The 14,822-nt window shown below is 43.4% G+C and overlaps 1 protein-coding gene across 4 annotated transcripts in view; it reads right to left on the bottom strand.

The window, feature by feature from the left end:
• Window positions 1-13,622, bottom strand: part of RIC8B (RIC8 guanine nucleotide exchange factor B) — a 39,624-nt gene extending 26,002 nt beyond the window's left edge. For 2 of the 4 annotated variants that reach the window (XM_054205598.1, XM_054205609.1), the window contains exons 1-2: window positions 13,495-13,612; window positions 10,089-10,136 (exon numbers count right to left, since the gene is read on the bottom strand). In XM_054205598.1, coding sequence (XP_054061573.1) covers window positions 10,089-10,136; window positions 13,495-13,581 — 135 coding nt within the window. In that variant the 5' untranslated portion in view covers window positions 13,582-13,612. Of the gene's footprint in view, window positions 1-9,720; window positions 9,815-10,088; window positions 10,137-13,494 lie in introns of those variants that run through there. The other 2 variants (XM_054205592.1, XM_054205619.1) reach the window with 2 other exon arrangements.
• Window positions 13,623-14,822: the final 1,200 nt, after the last annotated feature.

Here is a 14,822-nt window from a genome sequence, read left to right as displayed (position 1 = left end):
GCATCTAACTATATTTGAAGAGTTATCCATGGGAAGTTGTGAAGCGAGGAAACAAAATTCATCCTATTGTGAAACTGCCTTGGAGACAGCTAAAAGCAAACACCATACAACACATTTTCTGCTTTATTCCTGACAGTGTGAGAGAAAGGACGCGCAGAAAGAAGAGAAACAGAAAAGGATAGGACCACAAGAGCATAATCATAATTTTCATTAGGTGGTGCTTTTTCTACCTCCCTGTAGGCCATTAGGATGGCATAAGCTAAGGGGCACAGATGTTATTTATTTGCTTGGAAATAAAAGCAAGTGAAAGAATTCAGACAGCAAGGTACCTCCCCTTTCATGTAATAGATTATGATTGTCCTAGCTTCAGGGTTTTATTGCTATCCCCTAAATTATTATATGAAATTAAGATTTCTTTTTTTGAGTTCTATCCTTTCAACATAGAGAAGGGAGTTTGACTTTTATCAGTCATGCTATGAAAGAAGGGCTTCTCATATACTTTTCCACAGAATCGAGGCAGTTTCTAGTCTTTTTAAACATTTTTTTTATTGTAAAATACATTCACTTCTCCAAAACTCAAGAATTCTCAGCTTTTGTGCTAACAGCAAGGTTAAGAAAGAGCAATACGCATCATGCCTTTTCCCTAGGCTGTCGTGCGAGTAATGTTAAAACATTTTAAAATTTTATTGTATGTTACAACAGTAAGTCCAGAAACATCCATTTGTCATCTTGTTTTGACAAGTAATATATTCACCCATTTTGGTCCTTTATCCTGATAGCATAAACCCTTGATACTAAGAAGCAACACGGTCCTATCAAAAAAGCAGTATCCTGAGATACAAGAGACCTGCATTTTCTTCCTTACTCAGCCACAGATCTACTGTGTGGCTTTGGGCAAAAAGGTATCATCTCTTTTTTTCCATTTTCTTTTCCCATCTTTGTTTACAGGCTAATTAGATGGGGGTGGAGGAGAAGAGGGGAACAACGTAAGTGCTTATAGCAGGTGCTTATATTTTCTGGGCTCAACCTCAGCTGGGGATACTAGGTGCTTGTGAAAAATAGGGTACTTCACAATCTTGCTGTTTGGTCCTTTGGTGCCTGAATGTGAGGTCCTTTTCCACCTCCTCTCTTTGTGTTTAAAGATGTTTAGAAAGCACATTTGACGTATATCCACTTTTTTCAACTCCCAGACTACTAAATTTTGGCTACATTATGTCAGTTGAATTTACCATAGCTTCTCAATACCAGGGTAATAAATGTCTTGGTGAAAAAAGGAGATTTACTTGCTTCTTCCCCTCTGGCAAATCATTCTCTTTACTTATATAGGCCTTCGGATTAGAGCTGGAACAAGAGAATATGGCCCCCATTCTGCAAGTATTCAAATCCAAGCAAATAACACTGCTTTACTGAATACAGCATTTAACTTAAGATACAGATTATTCAGTACTAGAGAAGCAGCAACTCAAAGTTGAACAAAAGTTCTGCTAAACAGAAATAGAGTACATACATTATCTCTCCTTTTCTGCACCTTGAGTTTTGAATTATGCCATAGATGTTCTAAGTACCAGTAGAGGTATGCTTCTTAGCATTCAAGTTTAAATTTAAGCAAGGGAAAACAACCCCAACTTGTTGCTAAATTGGCATGGAAATACATGTTGCTCCCATTTTCCACTTTCCTCAGTGACAGAGTGTATTAGTAACAAAGTTGCCAGAAAAGTCCATCAAGAACAGAAATTCTACAACAGCAGGACACAGAAGATGCACTTGGATTTGCATAACCTTCACTCACTTCTCAAGATCAATGTTCTTAAGACTTCTCTGTATACTTCAAGATATAAATACATCCATCTTGATGGAACAGCAAGGGATATTAGCACACTGGCAGCAATATGAGTATGTCAGACTTATGAAATTCTTACTGCTCTTGTTAGGCTTAACTTAAAAAAAAAATCAAGCTTTTTAAAGAACTTTCTTCAAAAATCAAATGAGTCCTCCTCACTCTTCTTTAATAGCTGGGAAAGAAAAGTCATAGACCAAGGAGCGAGTGTTTGCTCACTCTTCTAGCATGGGTGATCCCAAAGCCGCAATGTCTTTGGCCTCATCGATCATTATGTGCACATCATTTATTTAGGAGAATGGGAACATCGTAAGTGGTACCAGGTCACGCTTTCCTTCTCCTGCACTGGCTTAAGTCCCTCTAGTTCTCTTTGTCTTCTGACCCATGTATTTCATCATTTTCAAATTTCAATTTTAATTAAATTCTCTCTAGGGGTTCCAGAGAAGTACGTCCTTCATTTAATTCAACCTAGTTCTGCAGCTGTTCAGTGGTGAGAATGGTTAATGAAATCAACTGTAGTGCCAGACACAAAGTTCAAGGAACTGTGTTTCCTCAACAGGTCATATAGGTCTGCTATTGTTTACCCCAACTGTATTGCTATCTGTTCCTCAAACTTACCTTCTACTTTGCTACAACCATGAAGATTCACAGCAGACTTTACCCAATTTCAAGCAATTGAAAGGAATGTTAGTGGTAATCACAATAAACTGGACATTAATTTTTACAAGAACTCCTAAGTTTCTGTAGCTCTCCAAGTCATTCAGGACCTTCTCTTAAATGGTCCCGCTCCATCTCACATAAGGCAAAACTAAGCATTTACATGTATATTTTCACTATACTATACAAAACAGTGTTGTAGAAAACCAAAGAGAAACTATGTTTTTGGCAAGTCAGAAATAAGAGATTCCAGGAGTAAAGAGGCATAACTTGGAACTGCTGAATAAGAACATTGGCTGATTGTTTCTGCTAACAGGAGCAGCATTAAAAGAATAAAATGTTTTATTCTGCTATTAAGTTTCAGAGTTAAGCGTCCAAGACGGTAAGAAAGTAAGCCCAAGAGTATTTGAAATAGTTCAAGCTTTTGTTTTCTCCGGAAGTCAAGACAACATTTATATAACATTTATAATCAACACTGTCGAATAACAGGGCAATTAGATAGCCTCCTCTGAAAAGGCCACGCCAAAGTTTTGCCTAGTCTTTGTAGACAGACATGGGCGGGAAGGAAGATGCACACTTGAACTCCTTCAGGATTTGGTCCACTTTGTTTCAAAACTTTTGGCAGGCGCCTGCCAGCTCTGAACATGGCAGAGGTCCAAGTCTCAGGTCTGAATGTGTGAGAGCTCAGGTTAGACAGCACTCTGCAGGTTAAGGCGAGGAGCCTGCACAGTAGTCTGTGTTGTCAGAACCAGTGGAATAAACACCTCGTTCAGAGTCACAGAAAGGTGAAATTCTGCATAGCTGCACTTTCAGCAGCTGTCCTTGCCCTCCCCACTGAACAGGAGAAGGAGAACCCTTTATAACCTCTGTAACCCAGCGGTGAAAGAAGGGTTTTAAAAGGAGAGATGGGTTTCACTGGCTTGACATAAACCTTAAGAGATGTAAAATCTGAAAAATGCTGGATGGGAATGGGCAGGACCAGAGGGAATTAGAACACATGCTTAGTATTAATGAAGGACACTTAGTAACTTTTTTTCTCTTACAGACTGGTATTCCCTTAAGGGGTTTCAGTAAAGTCAGAACAATAACAACAACAATTAATACTAAGATACCACACAGCGTGCCCACAGGAGCGCTTGAGCTTAATATTTTTATAGGACACTCACTAACAGACCTTAAAAGCTTGCAAGGAAGTTATGGGGAGGAGAAAAGCTCTGTGCCTTTGTGGCTGCAGGAACCTTCAGACCTCCCAGAAGCGTCACAATGTCAACAGCACTATCTAGTAACGAGGTTCTTCTGAGATTTAGAGTGTGACAGCATCTTGCTCCATCAACATACTTCATTGCTTCTACCCTTCCAAAGTTCAAATATGGTACAGTCCACAGCCTTAAGGAATCTCCCCGCATCATGAATTTAATTAGGAGAGAAAGCCCCACACTACACTTGATGTGATTTACTATCATCTATTTCAACACATTTAAAACATTCAGCAATGCGGGAGAAAAGACCGTTTTGGTGATTTTCTTCCCACTAAAGGAGGCCTTGAATTTTAGATCGATTATGTTCAAATTGAACCTGAACAATAAATCAAGAAAACTTATCGCAAACTTTTAAGATTTATATTAGTGGACTGATCCAACACAGTAAGCCAGAGACAGTAAAGTGAAAACCAGATGTTATAAGTACTACAAGAGGTGAAACAGACAAAGCATTAAGACACTGAAGAGGAAATATATCAATCATGAAGACCCTACCATTTCAAGTAATAACACGGCTTATAAGTAGTATTCTTACATTTCGCTGCTGCTCCCTTTTTTTGCCCCTTCCTCCCCTAAGCTCAGCATCTTCATCCAATTTAAAAAGTCAGTCTTGCTCGCTACCTTGAACAGACTTACTTTCCTTTTTCTATCACCTGGGCAAATGGTGCTGTAACTCCTTCCAGTTGTGCAATGCCACAGCTAACTAGGGAATCAGTACTGACAGACGTTTCCAGGCCACAAACAGCGCTGTGATTTTCTTGCCATTTTAAGTCTGTAAACAGCACAAATGTGTTGCTACTTCAGAAGCAGGATTTGGGCCTGTCAAGGTGTAAATAATGGAGAACAAAGCTATTAAAGGATGAGAAAGTTATTCTAAAAAAACGCAGAACAATGCAAAACTTTTCTTTTTGTATTAGGACATGTGAGGCTTGAGCTGAAGTGCCTGCTGTGCCCCATTGAGAGGGAGACTACACCTGACACCTGTCTCCAAGGTGACTGCCCAGTCAAGTTACCAGACATTCATTTTCTGGAGTTGATTCCAGCATGGACCTAAAGAACCAACTGTTTGTGTCAACGACGCCACGCTGCTGTGAAGCGTTGGAGCTCTGAAGACTCAACCTTTCCCAGCAAAACACTGTCAAGAACTTTTTGGCTGGCCGAGACAAATATTTTAGATGATCAAAGGGCTGGAGCACTCTCCTATGAAGACAAGCTGAGAGAGTTGGGGTTCTTCAGCCCGGAGAAGAGAAGGCTCCCAGGAGACCTTATAGCAGCCTTCCAGTACCTGAAGGGGGCCTACAGGAAAGCTGGGGAGGGGCTGTTTGCAAGGGTATGTAGCGATAGGACGAGGGGCAATGGCTTTAAACTAGAGCAGGGTAGGTTTAGATTAGACATTAGGAAGAAGTTCTTTACTGTGAGGGTGGTGAGACACTGGAACAGGTTGCCTGTTCCACCTGCCAGGTGGAGGCCCCATCCCTGGAGACATTCAAGGCCAGGCTTGATGAGCAACCTGACCTAGTTAAAGATGTCCCTGCTTACTGCAGGGGGGTTGGACTAGACGACCTTTAAAGGTCCCTTCCAACCCAACACATTCTATGATTTCTAAGAGCTGGTTAAGCTCCTCTGAAGCAACCACAATGCCTTAATTTCAGCTGCTATTCCAGAACACAATTACCTCTTATTGGCAATTATACTGTTTACATGCACAAACCAAAAACAAGCTTTCAGAAAATCATATTTTTTATTAGTATATGACAAAAAGGAATAGCACCAACTTGATCTGCCTGGTATCCGAGTAGATCTTACAGTACAACACAGGTTGACAACTGATTTATATCCGTAGCACCCATCATATAGGCCAATGCGGACACATATATCATTAAACAAAACAACGAGGACAAGTAACAGCTCACATTACAATCTTGTGGGTTTTATCGTCCTGTGGCTATGTCCAGAAAGACAAGCTTGATAGCATTACCTCTCTTCCTGCCTTCTGGAGGACACAACCTACTTTCCTCCTGGAGTTCAGTATTACAAACTCACTGCTGAATTAGTTTACAGCCTAAAGCATCATGATTTGATAGACATATTATGGCAGAAAAACTTTTGCTGTCTGATTTACCCAGATTCTATAGTCAAGCCATAGTTTTGTCCTTACTGTCTTTCATATTTTACAGCGTATCACTGTTGTATATGGGTTGCCCTCTCCCTAATAGTGTCCAACCTAGAAAAGCGTAAAGCTCAGTTACGCCTACATTACAACACAATTACACTATAGACACAACTGTGCTGTAATTCTAAGGTTGTGGCTGAAGTTGTGCAGTGAGGCAGAGAAAAAACTTGCACTGCTACTGTGGATATTTTACTTGCACTCTCGCATAGACATGAGTGACTGACAACAAAGTCTGTGAGGTTTGCTGGAGTAAATAACTAAAAGAAAATTTACCTCTTAGGCATGAAGAAAGAGCGTGGTACCATTTTACCTTTCAATTTAAAGTATTTTTATTTTTACCTTAACTGAAGGATAAAAGGACAATGCCGAATGTTTTACAAACACTAAGGTTATTAAGCAACTATGTAGCTTAAAAAGGACACACATAGTCCTGTCAACACAGTACTGAACATCAGCTTCAAGTAAAGCCATAGATAAAGCCAAATACTTAATAATTTTATGTAGGTCTTTTTAAGCTTTAGAACTCCAGAATTTTTCACTGGCATCTATTCGGATGTATATTTTTCTTATCTACTTCCTGGAGATCCACGAAGGCAGATTCAGGAACAAATAAAACTCCACAGCTTTTGATTATCACGTATGTGCACACAAAAATTGCCTTTATAAAAGTGACTCTTATCACATATAATTAAAGTCTTTTCCAGTAAGGAAGTAACGCTATGAAAATGCAATTAAAAAAAAAACATTTAATTTTTTTTTTAGAATACAATTGTTAAGTCAACTTACTGTCCTAAACACTCCTTGATGACCTTCGTTCAGCTTTAACTTAATGTCACAGAAAGAACAATAATTTGCCCAGAAAATGCATCAAGAATTAACGAATTAAGTAATAATTCTATCAAGGATTTTCAGAATATTTCTTAACAAGACAGAAGCCACAACCAACTACAGCAATGGGCTTAAAACATTGAATCAAACAAGATTCAACTGTATGTACTCTAAAACATTCAGCTTACAAAACTAACAAACATACTTAAGTGTTTGTCATACTGGGTGTTGCTCAACTGCAGCTTTAAGTACTGATTCAAATTTCCATATCCTGTAATAAATTAAAGGTATTCCCCATAAAAATCCTGTTACAACTCTGCATTTAACATATCTAAATCCCAATCAAGAAAGCTACATATATCAGCAGGAGGGGGAATCTCATGAAGTCTGTAACAGCTGTTCCATAAGATATAAAAAGCAAAGCAGGGAAAGATGTTTTCAGAGAGCTCCCAGGACTGTGAAACAAACCTGTTCTACAGGAAGACTGGGGAAGGCTTCTAGGCCACATTCCTGATTTGATTTTATTTTGATTTACAAGAGACAACAGCAATATATACCATAAATTTTATGTAACTTTCACCATTACTTTTGTGCTGAACTGCATACTTGTACACAAGAGCGCAGCAGTCAAGCTAAGAGGTCTTCAAGTCATCTGTGTAATAAACAATTGTCACTTAAGATTACTGTCCATATAACTGATGGCTTTGTAAATGCAAAGGACAGAGATTTATCCCATCCATTTCTACCAGAAAGAGACTTAAGACCTGAAAATAATTAGATTTTGCACAAAATCATGGAATGAACTGATATGTGTCCAATATCCAATATGGATTAACAAGGAGCTCCTGAACAAGCTCAAAAGCAAAAAGGAGGCCTACAGAGGGTGGAAGCAAGGACGGGTTCACTGGGTGGAACACAGAGAAACTGTCTGAGTGGCCAGGAACCAGATTAGGCAAGCTAAAGCCCAGACAGAATTACATCTGGCTATGGACATCAAGGATAACAAGAAAAACTTCTGTAAGTGTGTCAGGGGTAAAGACAACACTAGAGAAGATGTGGGCCCTCTCTGTAAGAAGACAGGAGACCTGGTCACCCAGGATATGCAGAAGGCTGAGGTGCTGAATGACTTTCGCGCCTCGGTCTTCACCAGCAAGGACTCCAACCACACCGCCCAAGCTGCAAAATGCAAAGGCAGGATCTACAAGAATGAAGAAGCACCCACTGTAGGAGCGGATCAGGTTCGAGACCATCTGAGGAACCTGAAGGTGCATAAGTCCATGGGACCAGATGAAATCCATCCACGGGTCCTGAGGGAGCTGGCAGATGAAGTCGCTAAGCCGCTTTCCATTATATTTGAAAAGTCGTGGCAGTCTGGTGAAGTTCCCGCTGATTGGAAAAGGGGAAATATAATCCCCATTTTCAAAAAGAGAAAAAAGGATGACCCAGGGAACTACAGACTGGTCAGTCTCACCTCTGTGCCTGGCAAGATCATGGAGCAGATCCTCCTGGAATCTCTGCTAAAGCACATGGAAAATAAGGAGGTGACTGGTGACAGCCAACATGGCTTCACCAAAGGCAAATTGTGCCTGACAAATTTGGTGGCCTTCTACGATGTTGCCACAGCATTGGTAGATAAAGGAAGAGCAACTGACATCATCTACCTGGACTTATGCAAAGCGTTTGACACTGTCCTGCATGACATCCTGGTCTCTAAATTGGAAAAGCATGGATTTAATGGATGGACCACTTGGTGGATAAGGAACTGGCTGGATGGCCGCACTCCGAGGGTTGCGGTCGATGGCTCAACGTCTACGTGGCAACCACTGATGAGTGGCATTCCTGAGGGATCAGTACTGGGACCAGTGCTGTTTAACATCTTCGTTGGCGACGTGGGATGGAGTGCACCCTCAGCAAATTTGGCGATGACACCAAGCTATGTGGCATGGTTGACACGCTGGAGGGAAGGGATGCCACCCAGAGGGACCTTGACAGGCTTGAAAAGTGGGCCTGTGCAAACCTCATGAAGTTCAACCAGGCCAAGTGCAAGGTTCTGCACCTGGCTCACAGCAATCCCAGGCACAAATACAGGTTGGACAGAAAATGGATTGAGAGCAGCCCTGAGGAGAAGGACTTGGGGGTGCTGGTGGACAAGAAGCTCAACATGAGCAGGCAATGCGCCCTTGCAGCCCAGAAAGCCAATTGCATCCTGGGCTGCATCAATAGAAGCATGGCCAGCAGGTCAAGGGAGGTGCCCCTCTACTCCACTCTGGTGACACCCCACCTGGAGGACTGCGTCCAGCTCTGGAACAGGGTGCCCAGAGAAGCTGTGGATGCCCCATCCCTGGAAGTGTTCAAGGCCAGGCTGGATGGGGCTTTGAGCAACCTGGTCTAGTGGGAGGTGTCCCTGCCCAGGGCAGGGGGGTTGGAACTAGATGCTCTTTAAGGTCCCTTCCAACCCGAACCATTCTATGATTCTATGAGACAAGCTATCCTTGCAGGAATATTGCAATTCTGATTTCAAGCTTTGAGTTTATTTCAGAAATAAAAGAAACATGCAGCCTCATTCATTAATGAACATTTTCTGAATAAATATGCAAATCAGCCCAAAAACTAATTAGAGAAAAGAAAGAAAGGATCTTGTCACTACATATTATGCCATAAAAATAACAGGAAAAAAAATAAAAATCAAGGGCACCCCTAGCTCTAAAGGTGAGACTGTGGATGTATCTCTAGGGACCTGTTAAGCCCTGACACACCTGTACAGCTCCACGCTGTAACACACAAACATTTCCCATCTTTGGAACCTGACGTGCACAATACACATTCTGCTGATTACAGCTACCTTTGGATTAACAGGTCTCTGTAGCTTTGTCTCCCTTACAACTCCATAGCTTTCTTTTGTACTTATCCTTTCACCTTAATCTCTAATATTCTTTAAGTATCTAACATGGACAAGAAATTGCTACCTGCTGAGAGGAGAAAAAATGCAAAAGTGTATTGCACGTGGTTATCTCCAATCCAGAAGACAAGGTATCTTCATTCTATTCCCCCACCCCAAATCTGTACCAAAAAAAAAAAAAAATATCTATAAGCTTTTCTGGTACTACTTTTATCCAAGACAGGGCTTTTTGTTAGGCATATTTGCTTATCTGTTCCAGAAAAAGGGGGAATGGGTAGTTGTCATGTCTCTTGCACTAAAGAAATAAAATTGAAAACAGAACTTTATAATCACTAATTGCACCATTTTACAATGGCAGCTAAGTTAAGAGACTGCTTTTCCTTTGCTACACTTTAAACCAGGGCAGGTATGCAGCTCAATAACCTATTTACTTACCTTTCTTTTGTCTTCATCTGCCGGATCAAATCTGAAAATGGCCCGATTCTGTTAAAAAAAAATAATAAATTTGTTACACGAACATCAGCTGCCAAGTACGTAATACCTGCAAAACTGTTATAAAACTTTAGGGGTCTGGTTAAAATCAGACTCAGATTATGAGGCCATAACCACGTCAACTCGTGTCTTTTCCCATTCTACCCAACAGCAAGAGCTTCCTTCAGCAAGCGGCTCCAACTAACGATTTTGCAAACACCTCACCACTGGTGCAGAGCAAGGCCTGACCTGCGGGCTGTGCTTCTGACACAAGTTAACAACCTCGCACATGGCACTTCACAAGGTGAAAACATAAGACTATAGCTAATGTTTTTACAGATAGCTTATTATTCCTGAGCAGTTCTTCTTTACAAGCTTTTGACTGCACTTTAAAGTGTTCCAAACTGGAACAACCATAGTATAATCTTACCCAGAAAAGAAGTAGTACAAATAAAGTAAGCCTTACTACAAGTACCGCTTTCGGTATTATGGCAATTTCCAAAACACATTACCAAGGTATTTGTTTCTCTGGTACAGTTGAACACAAGACAGCCATGGTCTAACAATAAGTACTTTTTTCCCTGTTAAACACTTCAAATAGTAATTGAGTCTAGTGCTAGGTTAGCATCCTGAAGTATGTTATTAGTGAAACGTTACTCATAGGACACAAAGTTTATTTGGCCAGTGAAAGAAGACAGCAGTAATACCAGAGAGTTATTTTAATGACATTTTAAAACTTCCAAGCTAAAGATTAAGCATGATGAACAGCTTCTAAGAAAATAAAAATCTCATTTTCTGCTATTTATAATACACAACTTGCCAAATCAGGCAAGTGACTGAAAAACAAAAGTGACCCTCCATCACACATTAGCGGACTTCTCATCTTTCATCTGAGCTTTCAAGCTCACAATTACACAGCAAGGCCTTGGACATCTACCCTACCATCAAGGATTACCACTATCAGTTAGATCCTTGAGGATGATAGGACAATAATTCCTTTCCTTTCTCTTACAGGGCTCCCGATAGAACTATTGAATAACACAAATTCCAGAAAATGTTAGCCAAAAGCAGGTGAACATTAACTGATGAGCAATTCGCCAAGAGAAGGCAATCTTTGCATTTGCACATGAAGATTTTTGAAAATTTACAAAAGAAATGTAGTGAAAGCAAGTAGTACAAGTGCTGGAGGAAGAGATTTGGAATAATGATTGCAAACAGGACAGCACATAGGAGCAAGAACAGACACATTAATTTCTCTCATTATAGTTATTCTATAGCCACCTGTGCCTTAGAACTATACTTAATACATCCTTTCTCTTTAATTAAAGATTATTTAATTTGTTATTTGGAAAAAAAAACCACTAAGAAAACCTAAAACACAGAAGAGGCATGAGTAAAGATCTGGAACCTGAAGTATTGTGCCCAGTCTTTGCTGGCCCACAAGCAATATATCTGAGCTAGTAACACACTGCATAGAGAGATACAGGAAACATTAAGGCAAACTTCTTAACAAGAAACACTAAGAGAAATATCATATTGAGACAGTACGAAAAGATTCTCATCCAACTTCAAAAGAAGTATTTAGCTACACATGTAACTCCAAGACTTCATTCAAAGACTTGAAATGCCAGAACAGAAATGCCACCAGCTCTCACTCTGTCCTTGAGAATTCAACTTAAGCCTAAATAATTAATCTGGGGAAGATGCTGAGAAGGTATAAAATACAGTACAGCAAAATTAATTATGTTTGCGTGCACTTTTTGACTGAACACATTTAACAAAGGGTCATTTTCAAGAGTAAAGACAGGAAACAAAGGTTCCCTCAATCAGAATCCTTCCTCTGTAGCTTAGAGGTCAGCAAGTTAAAACAGTTAAATGTGTCTAACGAACTCTAGGCCTTCCAGTCCTTCAGAGAAAGTACGCTTCAACCACATCCATCTCTGCATTTGAATTTCACATGCACAAAGGCAGCCTACGCCAAGACTGCTGCTCAAGCTTCTTCTGGAAGCTCAAGTTTGAGTGAAGATATCAGTTATTGCCATTGTTAGACTTAAAACTTATTGAACCTAAGACAGCAAACTTCAAGCCATCCCTTGGAGGCTGAAGAATAACTGCACACCAATCCACATTCATCTGGCTTTTCCCCTAATCACAGGGTCAGGAATCTTTAACTAAAAACCTAGATGTTTGTTCCTGCAACAGATCCCTAAGTTTCAGCAGATAGTTAGTTCAACACAACTGCATTTAAATTACATCCAAAGCCAAACTCTGAGTCAGTACCAGCTTTAGGGACTTGCATGCCAGTCACGGAAGTGTCTACACAAAGGAAAGACATGTGATGCGTTGAGACGCGATCTTTAGAAGTAGATATACGGCTCTGCTGAAATCCAGGTGTCAAAATGCCCCTATCAGAGGAGGGGAAAAAATAATAAAATCCACCTAACATCTAGCTTCACTCCAATTTCTGCTTCCCAACATTACCAGGAAAGCCCATCACCTCTTAACTTAGCATACACATATCATACTGTAATGGCAGTAGACACTAGGTACTCTTTAATACCCATCAGCATTAAAAGCTCAACCTGTTGCAGCCCTGCTTTTAGTCATCTCTCCTTTTCCCTTTGCTTGGCCATAAATGCAGAGAGATCAGGTGAGGTTTGGCAGTTCGTTTTACACTCCCACCGCAGGGCTACTCCTCCGCACGCTGACAGGGTCACCGCCAAAGCGGTGCGAAGGCCTCTCTCCCACACACCAGCTAGACCTGGCGACCACGGACTGCCCGCAAAGGGCAGGTGAGCGGGTACGCTATGTGGCTGTCCAACAGACCTCGGTGTTACTCTGTCCAGCCTCTTCCCAGAGATATATGCGGGTTAAAAGACTAGTGAGGCAAACCCACGCTGTGGAATAAGCTCCCTGTACAGCCTGGCCACCAACAGCCCACTTTGCCACACACCGGGCAGGTAAAGCAGAGGCAGGACAGAAGGGGCGGGGGGGCCCGGCCTGGCAACGGGATTCACCCACCCGCGGCACCGCCGGGTTTGCGCTCCCGTGGAAGCCCACTTTCCTCCGGGCGCTGTTCTCGCCCCCCACCCCGACACCGCCGCGGTGCCTTCCCTGCTCAGCCCGCGGGCAGACGGCACACGGGGCAGCGCAGGGCAGCCGGGCGGACGGTACCGGGCGGGCCGCCCCGGCGCGGCGAGCTGAGGGGGCGGCAGCAGGAGCGGTGCCGGGGGACAGCAGCCGAAGCTCCGGCCGGCCATGGGAGCGGGACCCCCGCGGCCCGGTGCCGAGGGCCGGGCGGGGTGGCGACACTGCTGGGGGAGGGTGGGGTGGTGAGGACGCCCTCCCTCCCTCTCCAACGGCCCGTTACCTCCTCGTTGTACCGCACCAGGACCGGCTCCACCGCCTCAGCGCCACCGCGCCCCTCCACGGCCTCCAGCACCGCGCCTAAATCCATGCCTGCCGGCCGGCCGCCTGCCCGGCTCTGCTCCGCCGGCAACGGCCGCCGCCCCGCGCCCTGACCTCCCACCCCGCGCCCCCTCCCGACGTGATATGACGTGACGTGACGCAACGCTCCCCTTGAAAACCTCCCAGACTAGCAGGCAGCGCTGGCGCGCTATTGGCTGGAGGGGGGCAGTCGCGTGCGCCCCCGAACCCTCCTATTGGCTGCCCTCCCTCCCAGGCCCGCCGGCAGAGCAATGAGGCGAGAGGACTACGCCTCCCGGCATGCCATGCGGCGAGCGGCGCAGCTCTGTGAGCCTCTGTGCCGCGGGGCACGATGGGAGCTGTAGTCCGCAGCTGGGCAGCCCTGCCGAGACGGGCGGCGGGGAGAGCTGAAAATCGATGGTTCGAGTCCCTCAGCGGCCACGCCGGCCAGGAGAGCACCCTCGGGTCGCCCAGTGGCACAAAGCACACTCCGACATCCGCCCCCAGCGTTTGCCTGGCAGCAAAACAGAACCCTTTTCCTCACGTCCAGCCCACCAGAGCGGTGGGGGTGCATGAAAGTTCTCCATTTCCATTTGAAGTCCCCCCAGTACTCGGCACTGGTGAGGCCCCACCTTGAGCACTGTGTTTGGTTTTGGGCCCCTCGCTACAGGACAGACGCTGAGGTGCTGCAGCGTGTCAAGAGAAGAGCAATGAAGCTGGTGAAGATCAAGCCCTGTGAGGAGCGGCTGAGGGAACAGGGGTTGTTCAGCCTGGAGAAAAGGAGGCTGAGGGGAGACCTTATCGCTCTCTACAAATACCTGAAAGGAGGCTGTAGTGAGGTGGGGGTCGGTCTCTTCTCCCAAGTAACAGGCGATATCGTAAGAGGAAATGACCTCAAGCTATGCCAGAGGAGGTTTAGGATGGATATTAGGAAAAATTTCTTCACAGAAAGGGTTGTCAAGCATTGGAAGAGGCTGCCCAGGGAAGTGTTTGAGTCGCCATCCCTGGAGGTATTTAAAAGACGTGTAGATGTGGTGCTGAGGGACATGGTTTAGTGGTAACTTGGCAGTATTAGATTTACCATTGAACTTGATGATCTTAAAGCTCTTTTCCAACCAGAACGACTCTATGATTCTATGAAGACAGACCCCCCATCTCTGAGGGGCAGCACGGCCGCCTTCCCACAGACGCCTGCGTAACCATTCGCAGAGCAGTTGAGATATATATATATTTTTTTTTTTTTCTTATTACTGTTTTTTTTTTTTTGAGGGT

This window comes from Rissa tridactyla, chromosome 1, assembly GCF_028500815.1.
Source record: "Rissa tridactyla isolate bRisTri1 chromosome 1, bRisTri1.patW.cur.20221130, whole genome shotgun sequence".
NCBI lineage: Eukaryota > Metazoa > Chordata > Aves > Charadriiformes > Laridae > Rissa > Rissa tridactyla.
The sequence above is the reverse complement of the archived record's forward strand: the minus strand, read 5'-3'. Positions and strand labels throughout refer to the sequence as shown.